The sequence below is a fragment of the Xiphias gladius genome, chromosome 4, assembly GCF_016859285.1.
Source record: "Xiphias gladius isolate SHS-SW01 ecotype Sanya breed wild chromosome 4, ASM1685928v1, whole genome shotgun sequence".
Lineage (NCBI taxonomy): Eukaryota > Metazoa > Chordata > Actinopteri > Istiophoriformes > Xiphiidae > Xiphias > Xiphias gladius.
The window spans coordinates 9,796,466-9,816,239 of record NC_053403.1 but is presented as its reverse complement, the minus strand read 5'-3'; the positions used below and the strand labels follow the sequence as shown (position 1 = coordinate 9,816,239).

Below are 19,774 nucleotides of genomic sequence, written 5' to 3'. Positions count from 1 at the left end.
AGCACAACAGCTATAGCTCTTAGACAGCGGCGTGAAGCAGAATGTTTATGTGTTGAGAGAAGCCAGAGCAACTCTGTGGTTTCTCTCGCTCGCCGGAGAAATACGTATGAAGGGGATCACTCCATTCACAGATTAGTGCTCTTTGTCTTTCGTCCCATTACCGACTTAATCACACCCGTTTGGTGTTTTGTGCATCACATTCTTGGGAGAATGACGGTTGCTGAATATGTACAGTCCTGGGAAAAGATTTGTACGCCTCAAGTATAAAAAAAAAAAAAAAAGTGTGTCTTGCGGATCTAGGAGCTACATTTAAAAAAATTAAGTTACACTGACATATGAAAAAAAATATGCCATATAAATAAATATAAAAATCAAAAATTTAAAAAATAAATAAGAAATATAACAAATTATAAAATAATATAATGTCTATATAAATAGAAAATAATAAAATAAATAGAAAATGTTAGGTTTTATAAGTTATGAGATAAATAAATAAAAACTGAATTTAGGTTTTGTGTTTTAAAGAGAAAATAAAATAAATCCATATGTTTTTATTCTGTTTTTTATTTAAAAAAATATCATTTCTATATTAATATTTATAATTTATATATTTAATTTATAATTAAAGTCCATTGTGATTCAGTTACAACCTGTTATCTTTTGTTAGCTAAAAAGTCAAAATTAAGACAATGTTAAAAGGAAATTAATGTTGAAATCTGTAGATACAACCAAATATTTGATCTAAGCAGCATAAAATGTCTAATTTTGGTCCAGTACTTTACACTGACGGAATTAAGCCCAGATGAAGAATCTAATTATTTTTGTAAATAATTTGATTTATTTGAGATCTATAAAAATCTAAATGGCATTGTCTTATTACTATAGTCTCATGGAAAATACTGTAAAAGTCACAGTCTTTGTTATTTAAACTATTTTCTAACCCAGCAGTATGACCATGATTAGTGGGGTTAGAGTCTCTTATTATGCATTTTGCAACATATTTTTAAAAAGTAACATGGAGAATGTTCTGAAAACCTCTGTTTTTTTTATATCTATATATATATATATATATATGTGGAGTCTTAATTTCTACATCCTGTTACAAGTGCAACACAGCCCCCAGGTGGAGGTTTAGCAAAGTTGCACCACAGGCCCCACAGCCGGTTGAACCTCCACTTTTGGCTATCTCGCCCCATCTGCTGGTCAAATGCACTCACTGTACTGCGACAGTTAGTAGGCAAAAAAAATCAAAGGGTAACACTAGAAGTGGACGTGGGCCCTGTCAGGATTCCCCAGTTTTTCCCAACGTAAAGAAGAAGCAAGCTGGAGTTGTGCTGGCTCAGCCATGATCAAGCGCCAACTGGCACTCGCACGTGCTCAGCTGAACGGAGAGGAAGGGGCAGTTAGGTGACACCAGTGTGCACGCTACTGACACCCGCCAGACAGGTTGTGTGTTTTAGACAGCAACCCACCCCAGGCACGTTAAGATGTAATACCTTGTGTCACTGCTACTATGATACGTCTGATACGTTAGTCTCTTGAAATAACACACAAACAGACCTTCCACAACGTCCACAGTGAACATCATTAAAGTTAAACAAGGAGAAAAGCAGGACTCACTGTTACGGGCATCTTCAGTCGGTAGATGGAAATCACTTGCAGAGCAGTAACAAACCCTACATACTGACATGACATAGTACCAGCACCAAAGGCAGAGGGGGCAGGTGCAGGTGTCATAGTCTCCCCACATTGTCATTCTCCACAAAAAAAGGGGCACTTCCTGTCTGCATGCACTTTTTGAACACAAACTTGAACATAAGCAGAAGCACGGCGCCCCCCGTCGGCTCGCAGTCGAACTGCCTCCTAAAACACAGTAACGTTGCGTAGCCCGTCGTAAATAAACTATTCCCAAATCGAAGCTGTCCCGGCAAGCCAATGAGCTCCCTGTGCCAGCGAGAAGCAGAGGTGTGGCTGTGGGAAGTTGGCCCCATCGGGTTCGGTCGCAGCTCGGCTGTGTCACACCTCCTGGGGTGTCTGTGGTCACACCCTGAGCTCTGTCAAAGGTCGCCGTGGCAGTGCAGCGGTCACGCTCCCCAGATGAACTTTCCATATAAAATCCAAACCACGGAAAGTAACATCCTCAGTGACCAAGTTCCTGCATATTAATGAATACAAAATTTCACCAAATTGTGTTCATGTAAGACAACTGCATAGAAAGTAATAACTTTGTAGAGGATGTACAAAGATCTATAAAAGGTAGACCTCAACTTTGAGACTGAACCAGGGGGGAGAGCTGAAATCCATCTCTTTATATTTACATTTAAAAAACTGGCTACAACTCATCATTAGAGGTCGTTTTAAGACTGTTTGGAGGCAAAGAGAGGGGAGAGGGTGCATGGCAGTTGCGACACGGGGTCACCACAGAGGTCAAACTTGGGACTGAATGCTGTCCACCCCTTTAGGTGTGTAGTCCTCACACCCAAATTCACACTAGCTCCCGGGAAAAGGGCAGCATGTGTCTGAAAAGTGGAAGACTGCGCAAAGTTCACCAAAGTTCACAATGTCATGCAGGGACAGGACAGTATGTACTGACCAAAATCACAAAACGCCTTTTAAAAAATGTTAATTTATCATATGTACTGTATGTATTTTCCTGACAACGCTTTTTCTCACTTGCATTCACACAGACATTTACGGAACGAAACTGCCCAATAAAGCTAGTTTTGGGGCACGACATCATTTTTTTCCCAACAATATTCTCCTCTTCAGCCCGGGATTTTAACCAACAACCTTTCGCTCACACACACCTGCACATGTAACTTCTACCAACACCATCGAATTTGAAACCTGCGGACATTCTATGCCGATATAAATGAACCCAGTAAAGAGTCCAGGGTTTATGCTTCACTTGACCTATACTTTGCGCAGTAAAGGTTATAGGTTCATCAGGCTGGGCACAAGTCCCTGGTTTTATATTTAACTCTGGAGGTGAGCGAATTTCACACCGAAGTAAGTGACACTCCACCATTTCTGACACCCAACCCTGGGAAAGTCCAGGCCAGGGTTAAAGAGGTTATCAGAGCTTCACCACTTCAACACAACTCCCGATATCAGGTCCCCATATAGGCATCAAATGTTATTTTGATGCGCGAAATGACATTTAAGGGTTATCTTAAGCCGACCCTTTAATCCCTTGCTCCATTACGACCTTGTTTTTGTTGCTTTACACCTCTGCAGTCTTGATCCTGGCTGAAGTTATCAGCTTTGCTCCTCTGAGGCCTTTTTTACTGGTGTGAGTATGAGAGGTAAAATGTGAGTGAAAGTCAGTTTGTCGATTTTTTAAAACAATCTTCATCAGCAATCTTCCCAGCGGAGGTCACTAGTTCAGTGGCAGTGCGCTGCCCCCGCCGCAGCCAGGGGCCAAGGTGTCTCCCATCAGGAAGGTGTGTAAACCTTGCACCCTGCAAAACACCTAGAGATGATACCGAGGGTTCCCGCAGAAGAGACGGAAAGGCTGGGACCAGGAGCAGGGTGAATAGTTCAAGTCATTAAGTCAGAAATGCTAAATACACCGATATTGAAACAAACAATATTTTTCTCTGCAGAGACAAGCCTGCGCAGCACTTTGTCTGTTATGGTTTTACAGTTGTGCTGTGAGGTAAATTATATATAGCATCATACTGTTCTTTGCTTATATTGATTCAGCGTTTCCCTTGCAGGCATTCTGCTCACCGGAAATATGCAAAAAGCCAATCTGTAGTCAAGACGCCTATTTTACACAGATCATAGACAATTGTTTGTGGTTTAAAATCCAAATATGTCAGGACATCTACCAAGAAAAATCCCTTTAAATCTGCACCCACTTTATAACTGTGAAATAATAAATAATACTGCTTGACTTCTGTGTGCCAATAACTTAATATAAACTCCATTCATAGTGCAGCATTACACTGAAGGATCGTTAGTACCAAGGCTGCATTGGTAATCGGTCAAAGTGGGCAACTGACCGAGGGCCCCTGGAGGCACAGGGGCTCTGGCCCCAGGCTCATAGTGTGTCATTTGGTTTGTTGTCATTTAAATAACAAATGTCCTCTGCCGTTTCGGAATCTACGCCACTGTAGCACAACATCAACTGAAACGCATTTTTACCTTCTTCCTTTATTTCTCTCTTTTCCCCATTTGTAGCTCTGCCTTGTAGCGATGTCCCAAAACAGATTAAAGATCTTTAATGTTTTAGATGACAAAACGTTTTTCTTCCTTCTATTTAAACCTATTGGACATACAGGTAGCAGGGTCGATTTAGTGACTTTCTAGATGAAATATAATGTTGTCATTCGTAGTCTGTAGAGCACACTTAATGTGTGTTTGGAGATGATGGCGCAGAGTGCATAATGCACAGCGAGCAGGGGGAAGAAAGGGGTCAATAGGGGCCCGTCACCTCATTAAAGGTTTTTCCCTTTGACTATCTGGGTCCAGATCTTAATGTGCTCCACCGACGCGGTTGGCACCCTCCACAAGTCACGCGGTTTCCGCGCTGGAGGCGGCGCTGCGCGGGGGAATGGTGTGTTCACCACCTGGCACTTATCCGTGGGAAAAGGGCCGTTGAGCCGCGCACGGGCGGATGCGTCGGCTGCGCGACGTTTAGGGAACTTCTAAAAAAGTAAACTAAGCCCAGAAAAAACACCATTCAGTGCTCTCATAACGTGTCTGTTGGCGCCAAGTAGTAACGGTTAGGAAAACTGCATCAGTGTTTCTGCAGCAGAGAATGTAGAAAAGCAGCCCCCGAGACACGTTACGGGCCGACTCAGACTGAACCTCCAAGTCCGACTTCTCTGCGCACAGACTTCAAAACAGCAATCATTAACTGGAGAGAAGTTTCCCTCTTGCCTCCAGAGCTTCCATTTCCTCTGGGTCAGTGAACCCTGCCAGCAGTTTGGGACTTCCTTCCACATATTTCTTCAAATTGCGGCTCGGGTTTCGCAAGGAGACCACGAGATAAACAACGGACACGAATCCTAATTCGAAAAACAAGCCCCAGACGACGACATCCATTGAATGCATTTTATTGCGATGCTCAAAAAAATATATATAAAAGAGGTAGAAATGTTAAAGGAATAACTTAAGCGTTTACATTCTTGTTTGGGATAAGAATGAAAAAGATCTATTTACATGTATTTACAGGAATAAATTAAGAGAAATATATATTATCACATTAGGTAACAATTTGTCATCAAAGGCCTCAAAGGGTGACATTCAGTTCTGCTCCTTTTCCACCTCCTCCTCCTCCTCATCGCTCTCCTCGTCGCTGCCGGAGTCCTCATAGGGGCAGATCGTCGCTTGGACCGGATAGTTGCGCAGGAGCATTTCTGCCTCCTGGTACAGATAATCGAAGCACCTCGATTTCGGCCAGTACAACCTTCAGAGAGGAAAGTGAATGAGTAAGATGTGCCTGCCAAAAGGAATGTCCTGGGGTAGAAGATGACGGTAGAGCAGTGGACGAAACTACTTACTTCACTGGGTGAACGATCCGAGGAGTTTTGGGGTACGTTGCGTCAGAAAGGCCCCCATGCATGGAATGAGTCTGGAAGTTAAAACAAAGCGACCTTGTTAGACCTCTTACCCATTAAACCTGGCATATTTGAATTTAAAGCCTTGAAGACTTAAAGTTCTCTCAACTCACCTCGTGTGCGTCAGTTTTCTTCTCTTTTCCAGTCCACGGTCTCCACAAATTGGACTGCTGGGTTACGTTGTCTCCAGTAAAAACAGAAGTTAATCCACTGTTGGTGGTGAGAGTCTCCATGGTTGCCTGTAGTTGTCGGTCCTGCGTAAAGTCCCCTCAGAGGATGTGCGACTGAAAGCAGGAACCTCCTATTTATCAGGGCCCCTGGCAGCCGGTGCCAAATTGCGCTTTCACGCGTCCCCAAGTGTTTCCATGCGCCACGATGGCGAGGTGTGAAGTCGCACTTCAACAAACTCCGAACATTTGCTCACTTTCTTTCTTCATTTTAAATGTAGAATAGACGAAAAACAAAAAAACCCCATTTAAACTGAGAATTTGTCCTGTTTTACACACTTTTCCAAGATTATTGTACTACTGTATGTTTGATTAATGTTCCGCATCCACTGTAACTCTGGTTAAAGGTGTGAGCGTACGTACAGGAATCATTTTTGGTCTGAAGGGCCTGCCGGGTAACATGATTTCAAATATGTTTAAAAGTAATGGATCGACTAATGGTCCAGTTTGGTCGGTTCCACTGAAAAGCTCGTTGAACTCTGCAACCCCTTCACCTTCCAGTATCTCTGTTCGTGCAGCCATTTGGGTGTGAGGTGTGAAGAAACACGTGCCCTATTGTCATTGCCTGCTGAGTGGCTGATGGAAGAAGGCTCGTGCTCAGCGTGGGTGTGTGTGTGTGTGTGTGTGGGGGGGGGGGGTGACACGCGTCAGCCCTTTATGCATACAACGACAGGGGGGGGGGCTAATAGCTGCACCTCAGCAGATGCAAAGCCTGAATGTATCGCACTGCCATAACGGGGGACCTAATAATACGGTGTTACGCAACGTTCATGGGAGCTCCACGTGTTTAAACACCTTCTGCAAGCTACTGCCTCCATTCGTTTAAACTGAGCGGCGCTTCCTCCCAGTGCACCCAGCAGGGGGCAGTGTGGGGCTACCGGCTGGGATGAAACGATGTGAGGTTTGACACGTCAGTTCGATACCTTTCTGCCCAGAAATGAAATGCAGGTAGCTGTCTGAGAGCACAGTGGGCCCCACAGAGACACTTCTTTTAAAAGGGGTGCCACATTCGCAAGTATCACTTGGCCCCGCGGGGAGGGGGCCTGTGTTCTGAAGGCGAACCACACATGGCCAGAAGTGAATTTCTTTGCCCACTAATTCCATCCACATCACAACAGTCCTCTCCAGGAAACAAGTCAGGGCTTGGTGCTAATGAGGCCCCTAAGACCTCTCTCTCTCTCTGTTTCTCTCTCTCTGTCTCTTCCTTTCACTCTGTCCGTCTCTCTCGGCCTCTTTTTCTGCTCTGTAGCTAATTGGACTCACCATGCTCTGCTTATTTTCTATTTTTGTGTCAGTCATGCTTTTGCTTTTACTTAGAACTGTAATGGAAAAAGTATATAAATATATAACATGCTTTTGCTTCTTAAACAGACGCGCAAACATGGCCTTTGGCATTATGTTCACAAACTCGGCAGCTTAATTCAATACTTACAAAATGAATTTTTGCCACACAATATAGTAAATTAGGTCAGTATATTGAAAGTGTTTGTTTTTTTCTTCAATACCTGTCATCAAAAAGATCCCCCTTTAATGTTCTGGATATTCCAGTGATAGCAGTGCAAAGTTTGTCAAAAGAGTGAATAAAAGACAAATACAAAAGAAGCAGGAATTGTAAATGTGATGCTTCTGTCACCTCTGAATGAAGTCAAAACTGAAAATCCCTGCCAAGACCAAAGAAAAACACAACCCACAGCCGCGCACACTTGTAAGAAGGGACAAAATATTTAGGTCGCTCATTGTGGTGGTAATCCAGAAAAGCATTCAGACCTTTTTTTTCCTGCTGTAATTAAACAAACTACTCAGCTTGCGTGACTGAGAAGTTCACCTATTTCTTTTCACCAAGACACCTAATTTATAGTTTTTCCTGATATAACCCCTTTCTTCTCTATTGCTCCACTTTTTTGTTTTTCTCTGGCTCATTATTCGTAGGTCATATTTCCTCTTTTTTTGCCCAAGTCATTTACACTTCTCTCTTATAAAGACTCTCAATACTTCTTCCAGAAAAAAAAAAAACCCTCTCTATGGCAACAGTCGACCACAAATAACGTCATTTTCTGCTATTCCATTCAGTAAAGCCTCATCTTTTTATTTTTGCTCATCAGTCCAAAACTGTAAATGATGTCTTTAAATGTGTTTAGCCATCAGCTGAAGTCAGGTTTAGTCATAAAGCATTCAATCATGTTCTGTCTTCATGGTCCCCATGGTCCTGCTTCCCACATGTGTGAGTGTGGGCTCCTTTTTTTGAATCAGGTTTCGTTGAGAAGCTTTGGTATTATTTGAAGCAGTCAGATTAATGTCGTACCCTGTGACAGTGAGTGGAAAACATGCTCTTAAGCCATGGTCCAACGGTAGCAGTATTTTTAGGGGGATGCTTATGTTGACAATTTCCTTGGAATTCATTGGGGCAGCTCGCTGGGGCACGTTGGGTCACTGATTAAAAAATACTCGGAGATCCTAAAGATACGAGAAGATCTTTCTTTCTACAAGATAAATCTAAAAAAAAAAAAAACCTTCCTTTAATTCATTCTTTGTTTTTAAACCTACTGTATATTGCTAGTATTCCAGGGAATGTTATTCATAGGCTAATGTAGATATGCAGTAACTAAGACAGCTTGAGATGTTTATGCTCTTCTTCTCTCCTCCCTGCATTCACACTCCACCAGCTTCCTCCAAACACATAGCAGCAGGTAAGTCCCGCAGCCCCCCCCCCCCCCCCCCACCGGTTCCAAATGGAGAACCCCTCCGTTATTATGAGGACCTATTTTGTCTTTGACGGAACTTGGAGGATTTAGAATGGGGAAGCAGTCGCAACAATCATACAAATCTGAAAACAAGCACGGATTTTCATTTCCTTGCAGACTTTTGAATCCGTTCTCAATTTACTGTTCTCCAAACTGAAACCCTTTGGGACTGTGCAGGCTCGGGGATGCTTTGATTCTTCGGCTCCGTTTGAGGGTTATTGATATTACGTCACATTACACTGTAGCACAGAAAAATACAAATCGAAGGAGTCTAGGGGACCGATGTTGTCGGCCCAATTTTTATTCAGTATTGCTTTGCCAGCCTGCAATAACACTTAAAAAGTTAAGTTAATCCGGTGCACTATGATTTTTTTCCTCTGCATAGCCACACAATTCCACAGCACCTTGAATCTGGCAGTCTCATTGTCAAGGTCTACCTATTAGTCCCCAACCACAGGATATGAAGGCCACACATTAATTCTGAATGTATATTGTTGTAGACTTTTATGTATTTTAAAGGCCTATGCACAGATGGGCATTCCAAATTAGCTTTGGCTATAATGGTGTGGTAAGTGGCGTTGAGTCATGCGACACACTTCCCTATACAAATAAACATAAAATTTCTTCATGAAAGTCAAGATGCCACAGCTTCAGGGCAATCTAATACCCCCCCCCCGCCTCCCGCTTGCATGTAGAGCTTAACTTTATTTATTCACTTATTTATTCATTAATCTATCTATTTTTTAAGGGGAAAAAGAACTTTGAAGGTGCAAACGGAGCTTTTGCAGAAGGGCATCACCATCCAATCAATGAAGAGCTGCCGGTATTAAAATTAAGGCCTACTTGCTTCTCATCTATAAATCCATTTCATGCGATTCATACTGTGAAGTAAATTTGCCAAACACCAGGATGTCCTCTCACGCAGACTCACCAGAGGTAATCATATGTAGATTAATTTTATGCACATCTCAGCTTCGATTGAAGTGTACCGTATACCTTCTTTGCAGATACACAATGTGTAACTTAAACTTACACCCGCTTTCACAATACTGATTGTGAGATACTGCGTAGGCTCCGTTTAGTATCTGCATTCTGAAGAGAGCATTTCTTGTTTGAATAATCCTTACGGAATACCCAGTGATCAATGATCACCAAGGTACCGGGCTTAGAGTTAGTTAATAACAAGTTGTAGAAACAATAGTGCATCGTTCATCCATCCAGATGTGCTGTGGCACTTTAATCAGTCCTATTTAGTGTTCAAATCCTCAACCTCCAGGAGATGTAGTTGAATAAAAATTTAAGATTAGCCTCAGAGACAACGTCTTGTTGTAATGTGATATCCTGATGAACTGATGACATTGCCTGTTTATGTGGTTTTCTATGGCTTTTGAGTTATGTTCTGAGAATGGCTATGCAGAAGGTCAGACTGATCCAGATCCTGGTTTGATTGAAGTCTCGAGTTTTCCCTTGGAAACCATCTGTCGTGGTAAAAATGCACTGTAAACAGAAGCAGAGAAGATTCAGAGAAAAATATGACCAAAAAAAAAAAAAAAAATATATATATATATATATATATATATATATATACTTTAAATTCAACTGCAAACCGTAAAGCATGAAGCAATGAATTAATTAATCTGAAACTAAGAGGTTATACCATTGTAACGTACAAGTATCTTGTATAGATATGCTTATGCGGCTTTTGGTTGGAGAAACATGGACCTACAGTATTACAGCACTTACAATATATTTACGGTAGTTAAAGTTTCATTTATGAATTTATAATTGAATTTAGAATCAACTTAATAACTATTTCTTAGGGTATCCTCCCTCTTTCATTAATTCATTCGTAATTCATTGATTTACACTGCCTCTGTTGTACTCTCTGCCTTTTTGTCCCTGTCTTTCTTCCTCATCTTTATTTCAGGCACTGACCCGCTACCACAGGGAGCCTTAAGACTTAAATCCCAAAGCAAAGGGTGAAGATGACAGTGCCCTGTCTTTTCCTTCCACTCGGCAGTTGGATTAACTTCTGTGACTGCTCAATATGCAGCATGGTTTTGGGTTTATGACAAAAACAGATTTGGTGGGCTCATCCGTCAGAGCTGATGCACTGAAAAATACCGCTTATGGGAGTAAATTTAGATGACAAAGGTGAAAGAGCGGATCTTTGAGGTTGATATTGCAGAGTGAAAGGAGGGAAACAGTGTCTGCTGAATGAAAAGTGAGTGCTGCAGTGTGTGAGAGTGTGTGTGCAACAGGGAAGCTTCATTATCCCAGGTTTAGTGAATTCAAGCTTGTGGAGATTGAAAAGGTTGTTCTGCAGAGGTTGACACTAAAATTGAACACTAGGCAAAGGCAATTATAATGCAATAAATGAGTGAGTGTAAGTTTTTTTTTTTTTCTTGGGACAGAGAAACAGTAAAACGCAGGATGGGACAAGAGACAAATTAAGACGGCCTGATCCTGAGCATTCAAGGATAAGACATCCCTGCTGGTGAGAAAATTATAAATTTACCTAATTAACGTAAGAATTATGCCTTGCACGTAGCAACGATGCTGATGCAGAACCTATGAATATTTCATTATATCTGCTTTGGAATCTTCAGTGTTTCTATCTCAAATTCACAGATGGACAGATTCAGAGCAGTAAGAGCTGTGGGTGTTAGTACTTTTAAAGCTAGAGCAGATTTGTGACCAGCATGTTTTAGGACAAAATGGGCAAATGAAGGAATTGAAAGTAAATTAGAAGCAACAGTGGAAAAATGCCCTGGCCCATAAAAATACTTGACACACACAGTATATTGATAAATGAGTGTGAAGCAGAGTGTGGATAAAACGTAGAGACTACACGTACTCTTGCTCATTCAAGTTGAGTGATGCACCTTTCACTCTCTGTTTCTAGCATTTCTTGTGTTTTTACTAGTGGTGAAGAATTTTCTGTTAACAAGAAGATGTAATGTACAATAGTGCTTAATCTCAATCAGGACAAGTCTCCTACCTACGGACCCTGCAGTGGTGAGTCAGAGAGTGCAGCAGTGTTCAGGGTTATTTACATGCATCAGAGGTCTGCAGGCTCTTCGGAGGGGGTTGGAGTCTCCCCTTACATCAGTTCGGACTCCCTGTTTCAAGAAAGGTCGGTGATAGTTTACGCTGAATATCATCTATTGAATATAGAGGAGGACCATTACAATAGGTTGTAAAACACAAGCTTAATCAAATCATCAGTGTTTACTGGCACTGTGTCAGAAATGTATGTTGTAAACTGTTATTAAGAATGTAACTTAAAGCCTATTAGCCTATTTTGTTAAGGTAAATTAGCAGAAGCACAGTGCAGGTACAGTGACATTACCTGTAAAAAAAAAAAAGGTAAAAAATAAAGACAGCTAGAGCTCACTAAGATTTAATAGATTCTAAGTTGTCTTTTGGAGCATAATATGCAGCCAGTCACCCAGGAGAACAAGCATGACATTTGAATGTGAAAGGCATTTTTAATGAGAGATTAACTATTAGTTAAAGGTTCATTGTTTGCAGAAACTTTAGTCTTCATAATGTAGAAAATGTTTTTCAGCTTCACCAAACACAACACAAATTAAAAACAGAACACGTGGGGCAAAGCAACATAACGATAAAAGACAAAGGTAATCCTTTAAAAAAAATGTATTGAGCATAATTTGAAGCTCTAATCAATATTCTTACAACAATGTATCCAATGACCATTTGAAAACAATGTGACAATGTGAATGGGAGTCGCTCGTAGTGATGAACCTATGGAGACTTATCACATGAATCTGCAGCTCCCCAGGTTTTACGGAGTGTCAGCTCATTGTTTGGCTGTCTGGTCCACAACATTACTTTTCTTATTTACAAATCTCTAAAATCCCACTGTCTTCTCAGTACCAAACAGCAGGCAGACTCAGCAACTAGCTGGTGACCATATTGGAGCATTTAGCAGGCGAAGAGCCAATTATGTCCTTCAAGAGTTGGTAGAGACCAAAAACAGAGCTAAAAGAAAGTAAATATTGGACTTAGATTTGAAGAAACACGTCTTGGAATTAATGATATTGTTGCTCCGCAACTGCTGGATGTGTAAGCATCAAATTTGCTGTTTAAACTCAAAAGATGTTAACAACGTTTTCGCTGGCCTCAAGTTGCCAAAAAAACAGGTATTGCAAGTTCGAGCATAAATGTTTTCACACTAGTGTTGATAGCCTAATACTAATACACTAATACTAACCTGCTAATGTAATATGTTAATGATAAGCTGAGCTAATGGTTTATATAGGTTTTGTACTGATATGACTGTTTTACTGTTGCCTTTGAACTATTATTATCTACTACTGTGATGGTATTCTAGATACCACAAAAGCGGTCTTTCAACTGGTCATGATTTAGCCTAATGAGCGATCTAGATCCCTACTTCCATATCTATCCGTCTTAAAGACTGGAGACCCACTGTAGATGAGCAGCTGGCATACAGCTATTAAGGAATAGTCTTCATTTCAGTCCTTATAAACTTCATATTTATTAAATACAGATGGCTATGTGCACAGGAAAAAAGTTACATTTGGTATTCTAACTGCATTTGGCACATATCAGTTGTGGTAGTGATACAAAGTGTTTTCATTCCTCTCAGATGAGTACTTTGGCCGTTCAGCTGCCAGCTACCCCTGGACACATTTCTTTTGATCAAACCCCTTGCAACATTCTCTATGAAAACAGCACAGCATGTCATCTCACCATGACCACTGTGGCTAAAGAAGAGCAAAGCAACAGCCCAAAGAATAACAGACCAGAGCAAACCCAGAGGCACAGCTCTGAGCTTCTGGCTGTTTTCAATTAAATGTGCAATCTTGATCTGCAGACGCAGCAGTGAATGCAGCTTTCAGGTGTACTTTGTGTTCTGTCACAATGGAGTAATTTATGTTCATCTTTTAACCAGAACATAATATTTCCCTAATCCTAACCCAGTGTTAACTGAGTTAACTAAACATCACCATTACTTAAGCATGGTTCATTAACCATTGCAGCCATTCCCTAACCTTAACTATACTCTAGTTGCCGTATGCAGGTATTTTAGAAATCATTGTGAAACTGTTGGCATGGAACGTTAAAAGGCAAGTCCTTACCGCAAATCTAGACTGAGATCAAGTATACAAAGGGCACTAATAGCACCAAGATTTTAATGTATTCTATACACTTGTGATCACTCTGGTGGATGTAATTCATTTTGGTGGATAATCAGTGAATTAATGAATGCCCCAAGAAGCAATTAAACAATTAAAGTAACTCAGGACTACTAACAAAGCCTGTTGCTTGAGGGAATATTAATTAAAGGATGAAAAGAGGGAATGTTGTGACGCCGTGTTTTAAAGTTTTAAGCAGACAAGCTAACACATGCTCACATTTTCGAATTCTCCTTGGCACAAGTAATTTTAAAATCATTAGTCACGACTGCTTTGTTTATACCCTTTCAACAAGCTCTCGCTTCATTAAAATGGCAGATGCTCGGTCCATTCAGATGTGCGCTTGGTGGGTGTCAAATTAGATATATGGTACTTGGGGGGTTTCAAAAAAATGATCATGGCTTAACTTAGATGTTGCCACTGAATGCTTAAAATAGATTTGGGTTGTCCCTCACCAGCAGGTCAATAGCTTGATGTTTTGAAGGATACAGCTGATTTGAAACAGTTCTCCTGCATCACAGTTAACGTGTTTAAAACTCAAATAAGCTTGGGATAAAGTTACAATAAAGTCACTGGATTTTTGAGCATGATGTCAATGGATGTGATAGCACTGGCACATTTTTGGGGAATACATTTTTTAAAAACGATTATGTATCCTACATGCCTTTGTTTAAGATTTTTGAAACTGGCAGTACCATCCAACATGACACTTTGATCATGCTCTTCATTATTATCTTAATGTGAAATTAGTTCCTAGAAGTCTGTGAGTCTGACTTGACCACTAATGAATCATGCCAGATTTACTCTTTGTCATATTAGTATCCCTTGTCTCTTCAAATGAATTGGTGTGTCAACTATTGTAAAGTGTTATCATGCATAACTTATAGCATTATTATTCTGCATGGTTTTGAGAGTGGATGGAAGGAGGGTGTATAGAAGCAGGGGATCCTTCAGATGAGCTGTGATTGGCTCTTTGTAGTTTCCATTTCATGTTCACTTATCTCTTACTCCCTGCTTTTCAAAATGATTTCATTGTTTTGAATGAAAAAGTAATAATGATACACGAATCTCCTTAGTCTGTCACCTTTCAAGATGTTCTCTTGAAATAAATTAATCTGCGGTGGGAAAAGCGAGGACTATTTAACCTTATTTGTCCAAATACATCATTTTATATTCAAAGATTAGACTGAATGGCTTTTCAAAATGCGCATTTCTCTGACATTTTCATGACTGTTTGATTGTGTTTTATGTGAATATGTAAAAATATTTGCACGCACATCCAATATATTATTATTTACATCTCCCATAAAAGCCACCCTCCTACAAATTTAGTCACGGGTCTTAATTTCCTCTCAGGTGATGAATTAAGTGCATGGTCTCAAACAAACAGACCGTCCTCAGGAATATTCAGCTGCACTGGCAATACCTCGTCATGCATTCGAAGAAAACAGTATCTTATATCCCAACACCAGACTCACTGGTTACTGCCTAAAAAGGGCTTTTTTTTTTTTTTTTTGCAGTGTAATTTCAGCATCCCGGGGAGTGAATGAGCCGTCACTGGTCGAGGACGTTGGATAACGCAGTGATGCGCACTGAGCAGCTCGCCAAAAGGCTGCCGCTTCGCCTACAGGACCTACATGAGGATGGATGGAGTTTTTGCGTAACGGTGAGGCGATGGATGTCCCTGCTCTCTGTCACCTATTTGGCACGTTTTTAAATTCCCGAACACGGACCTAACATCTCAGGAGCTGTCTGCGGATTTCCCCAAATTCACAGGCTTTGGACTTGTGTCCAACAACAGAGACGCTTCCCGTCCCTGGAGATTGTGGTTTGTAAACTTCATGCGTGTGGTAATCCTAAACATTTAAATAGCTTCCCTCGCTGGATCGATTTCATTTATTTTCTGTTGTCAAGGCAGGTAAAACCGGTTTGAAATGTCCGACTCATACAACCGGAGCCAAACCAGCGCACGTCGCAGTGACTACGTGTGGCAGTATGAATATTACGACGACGAGGAGCCCGTGTCTTTTGAGGGACTCAAAGCGCACAGATGTAAGCTGATTGAAACTGCAAACATTACTGCGACAATCTTCCAGTGCGCTTACTGCCTTTCACTTTGTGCAGCGTGTGTGTGTGTGTGTGTGTGTGTGTGTGTGTGCCTGCCTTTCAGTGCATGCGAGTGTATTTATGCATGACGTATCTGTCTGTCAGAAAACAAGGTTTACGACTCATCTTTACGACTGTTAATTAATGATAATAGATTGGCCCCCGGCGCATTTCATTCCTTGCATTGTTTTTATTGCCTCGGCAGTAACTACCTGCCTCTCAGCAAACAAATCATCGGGGAGCAGCACATCATGCAGCACCTGTACTGGCGGTTTTATGGACTACCCACTTAATGAGGCCAGAAAATTCTCATCAGCAAACGCGATAGACAAGTAGACAGCTACAGTCTTCTTCTAAACAAATTTTTTTTTTACAAATTAAGAATGCTCACTTTATCTGACTAAGTGGGGATTTTGCTCTTGGAGAGAGGGCCCCTGAGATCAGTTAGAATCACAAGCACGGAGGGGGAGGGCAGAGAGATGAGTTCAATCATTAAAATAATGTACTGTAATAAGATTCTTTCTCCTCTGACATTTCAGATTCCATCGTCATCGGCTTCTGGGTAGGACTCGCCGTGTTTGTCATATTCATGTTCTTTGTTCTCACGCTGCTCACTAAGACAGGAGCACCCCATCAAGAGTGAGTATATTTATAGGCTATAGCCCCCTTCCCTTTCAGGTCTGGCGCTGCACGGGACCGTTTCAGCACCAAAAAAAAACCAACAAAAAAACACAATCAATTCAGCTCTTGCACGCTTCATCTTAGAGCTGGGGCAGCTTTCATGTCTCAGGGGTGACCTCATTATGTGTGCAAAAGCATAGAGAGACAGGGATGTAATGAGTTGCAAAGGTGCTTTTGCTATTCTGACAGTAGATTACATTGCAAGGCGTTTTACCTGGGTGCCCAGCGGTTGTCGTCGTACGCATGACAAAGCTGATATTTGACTTGGAGGTGACCTTCTTACGGCTGCAAATCAAGCAAAGATAAGCAGTGGATATCGGAGCAAAGTCGTGTATATAAGGTCAGACTCAGAACAGCACTGAAGTTAAGCCAAGATGAAATAGGGAACTTACTGGCTAGCAGTGTGTCAGTTCACCCCGTTCTTTTTTCAGGAAAAGGTGCTGGCATGATTTTTAGAATTAATTTCCAGACATAGACACGAAAATATTGAAAAAGAAGAAAAACAAGACAAGAAACCTTGAGTTATTTTAAGCATCTGCCTACAGCTACATTCAGGACAAAAATTAACAATTAAAGCTCCTCATAAACTTCTCCTGCTGTAATCATACTCTGGATCTTCCTTTCTTCACAGAAACCCAGACTCTGCCGAAAAGCGTCATCGACCAGGGAGCTGTCTGGTAGACAATGTTGGTCCCCAGGATGAAAATGACAAAGCCTTTTCTCGTCCACTGCTAGCAGAGTCCCGCTCATATTTTCATTTCTATATCAACAAGGAGGATCAGGGTCCGGGGAAGCAAAAACATGAGGACAAGAGAGTTGGAAAGCACACTGGGGCCGGAGAGCAGCAGGGGACCCGCAACCGGCCCAGAGGCATCATCTCCTCAGGGATGGATGATATGGAGGAGGACATTGAGGAAGCTGAGGGGCAACAATCTCTCAAGGGACTAATAGAGGAGGGTAAGACAGACCGAGAGTGTGCCTTCCTGTCCCACTTCAACATCCCTAACTTCGTGAACTTGGAGCACAGTTCAACACTGGGAGAGGATGATCCGCTTTATGAACCGTCCGTCATACTGGAGCGCCAGTCTCACTCTCAGGATGCTCACTGTGACATCCACTAATGCTGTTTCTACAAAGAGATGACAGGCATGGACATAGTGGTATTGTTATATGATTTGCTTTCCTTTCACAGGGCCATTTGTGACCTGACAGGGGGAAGCATACTCACCTGCCACACATCTACCCGTTTCCCTGTAAAGCCATTCTGCTTGGAGTGTTTTTAGGCTTTTCAACAAGCATACGGATCAGTAAGCATGAGGGCGCAAAGGATGGTCAACAATTCCATATTAAGTGCATTTCACAGTTATAAAATCACATTTCATCCTCTAGATAAAATTGCCTCGCAAGTGGTACCTTTCACATTGAGTGCTCAGCTGGAATATGGCTGTACTGTATCTGGACAAGGTGACTTTCCACACAGGAACAGACTAAAAGTCATCAGGGAGCAACGCTTTGTAGAATTCACTCAGCTTTTTTTACTGTCTTCTTTTCTTGTGCAATTCTGGACAGTGAACATTATCTCTCCGACAAGACACAAATGCCAGTTGGTCTATTAGGAAGATTAAAAGCATATAAGTAAATTATTTTTCCTCTAAAATGAAATGCCCTCTATTAGAAAAGGTGAAGTGTACTTTAACTTTGTAATTAGTATCACAAATTAAACATTTAGAGGGCAGGTAACTGAGACTTTGGATGATAATGTCATATTATACTTTTTTATTAAGAATTCTGTTAAACTTAGAAAGGCTGAATGTTCATGGCCCAAATAAAACCTATATAGTTTAGAAAATCAACTCAACATTGGTGTGTAATGTTATCAGAGTTAACATTACACAATGGTTATCAAACAAGTTCAAATTCAGATTTACAAATTCATCAAGCTGCGTCAGAAGTAACAACAACAAACAAAAAATTAAAGCTGCAATGGTTATTATTTTTTAAATTACAAGGGATGAAATGATTACGTGTGATGTGAAAGCTGTCACTTTTAGCGACAAACCAACAGAGAATTCTCTGCCGACTCTGCAGCTCCCCTCATCTGCATGGAGCATTTTAGAGTCTTTTAGCTCATTGTTTTGATTCTATGGCCCACAACTTAACAGTTATGTTCAGTCAGACCACTCTCATCAACCAACTCTAACACCCACTGGATTCTACCTGCCTAGTTCCAAACAGCAGACAAACAAAGTTTACGACTATCTGATAAACACAGTGGAACATTTAACATCTAAACAGCCAAATACTTCCCTCACTTTTTGGTGGAGACCAAAACACAGCTAAAAGGAGAATGGATATTGGATTTACAAACTACTCCAAATGAATGTTAGTGTTATAATGTTATGCTGATGTTATATCAACTCTATAAAGTGATAATATGTCATTGCTGTTTCACAACTTCTTGCGCTGTTAACAAGTAGCCAAAAAAGTCAATGAATGCTGGTTTAATTTAAATAATATCTTTGTTTTCTACTCATATTTTCTCTCACTATGGTGATAGTACAGTAGTAAACAGTGAAAAGATTGCATTACAATTATTATTGTAATTGTACTTAAAATGCATCTGTAATATCTTCTTTGTTTGGTAGGATGTGACGGAAGAGCTCACTCATAATACATAAAAACACTTGTTCAGGACTACTGCATTCCTACTGTCTCTTTATTTGTGTAGAACTCTCTTTTCCAGTCAAAACAAATTAAAATTAATTTGAGTTATATCATGTAATGATTATGCAAAAGAACATTGCTAGCTATCATTGTCACATAACAGCAAATGCACAAGCTATGTACAGTGTATTTGGCTGACGGAGGGATGTGCTGGGAATGCCAGAGTCTGTCAACATTAACACAACGCTGACTCTACCAAACCAATCTTTAAGATTTTGACAAACAGTCCATTAATTCTTTTCCTGATGTTCCAGGGAAAATAAATGCCCAGGCACTCAGTCCTCTGTCCTCTGCTTACATATATCATGTTTGTTGAAAGCCAGGCGGTTGAGACCAGGCTGAACAAATGGGATTAATTCACTGCCCAGAGCCATTTGCAGGAAAGGCTTTTGCAACATGGTCATTGTGTTTTTTTTCTGTTCCAAGTTCACCAGCAGGGAAAGGTTAGTCTTTAATTATTTTAGCGCCTTATCATGTGCTTACATAAAAAGCAATTAATTATTTTCTGGACAATGAAATCTCATGGCAGCTGTCATGGGGAA

At 41.0% G+C, this 19,774-nt stretch overlaps 2 protein-coding genes across 2 annotated transcripts; one reads left to right on the top strand and one right to left on the bottom strand.

The window, feature by feature from the left end:
- Window positions 1-5,141: 5,141 nt before the first annotated feature.
- On the bottom strand, window positions 5,142-5,815 carry ripply2 (ripply transcriptional repressor 2). The gene is made up of 3 exons (XM_040125857.1): window positions 5,681-5,815; window positions 5,511-5,581; window positions 5,142-5,416 (listed from the first exon to the last, which is right to left on the bottom strand). Exons 1-3 carry the CDS (start codon window positions 5,798-5,800, stop codon window positions 5,254-5,256), a joined length of 354 nt encoding a protein of 117 aa, XP_039981791.1. The 5' UTR covers window positions 5,801-5,815; the 3' UTR covers window positions 5,142-5,253.
- A 9,834-nt stretch (window positions 5,816-15,649) lies between these two features.
- On the top strand, window positions 15,650-17,629 carry LOC120789273 (melanocortin-2 receptor accessory protein 2A-like). The gene is made up of 3 exons (XM_040125889.1): window positions 15,650-15,773; window positions 16,367-16,466; window positions 17,140-17,629. Exons 1-3 carry the CDS (start codon window positions 15,656-15,658, stop codon window positions 17,627-17,629), a joined length of 708 nt encoding a protein of 235 aa, XP_039981823.1. The 5' UTR covers window positions 15,650-15,655.
- The last annotated feature ends 2,145 nt before the right edge of the window (window positions 17,630-19,774 follow it).

Bases quoted from the DNA above. Each gene is read 5' to 3' on its own strand.
- LOC120789273 (XM_040125889.1), top strand. From the start codon at position 15,656: ATGTCCGACTCATACAACCGGAGCCAAACCAGCGCACGTCGCAGTGAC. The intron at 15,774-16,366 runs GTAAGCTGATTG...CTGACATTTCAG, and splicing joins GGGACTCAAAGCGCACAGAT to ATTCCATCGTCATCGGCTTC. The intron at 16,467-17,139 runs GTGAGTATATTT...CTTTCTTCACAG, and splicing joins ACAGGAGCACCCCATCAAGA to AAACCCAGACTCTGCCGAAA.
- ripply2 (XM_040125857.1), bottom strand. From the start codon at position 5,800: ATGGAGACTCTCACCACCAACAGTGGATTAACTTCTGTTTTTACTGGA. The intron at 5,582-5,680 runs GTGAGTTGAGAG...TTTAACTTCCAG, and splicing joins AGAAAACTGACGCACACGAG to ACTCATTCCATGCATGGGGG. The intron at 5,417-5,510 runs GTAAGTAGTTTC...TCCTCTCTGAAG, and splicing joins CGGATCGTTCACCCAGTGAA to GTTGTACTGGCCGAAATCGA.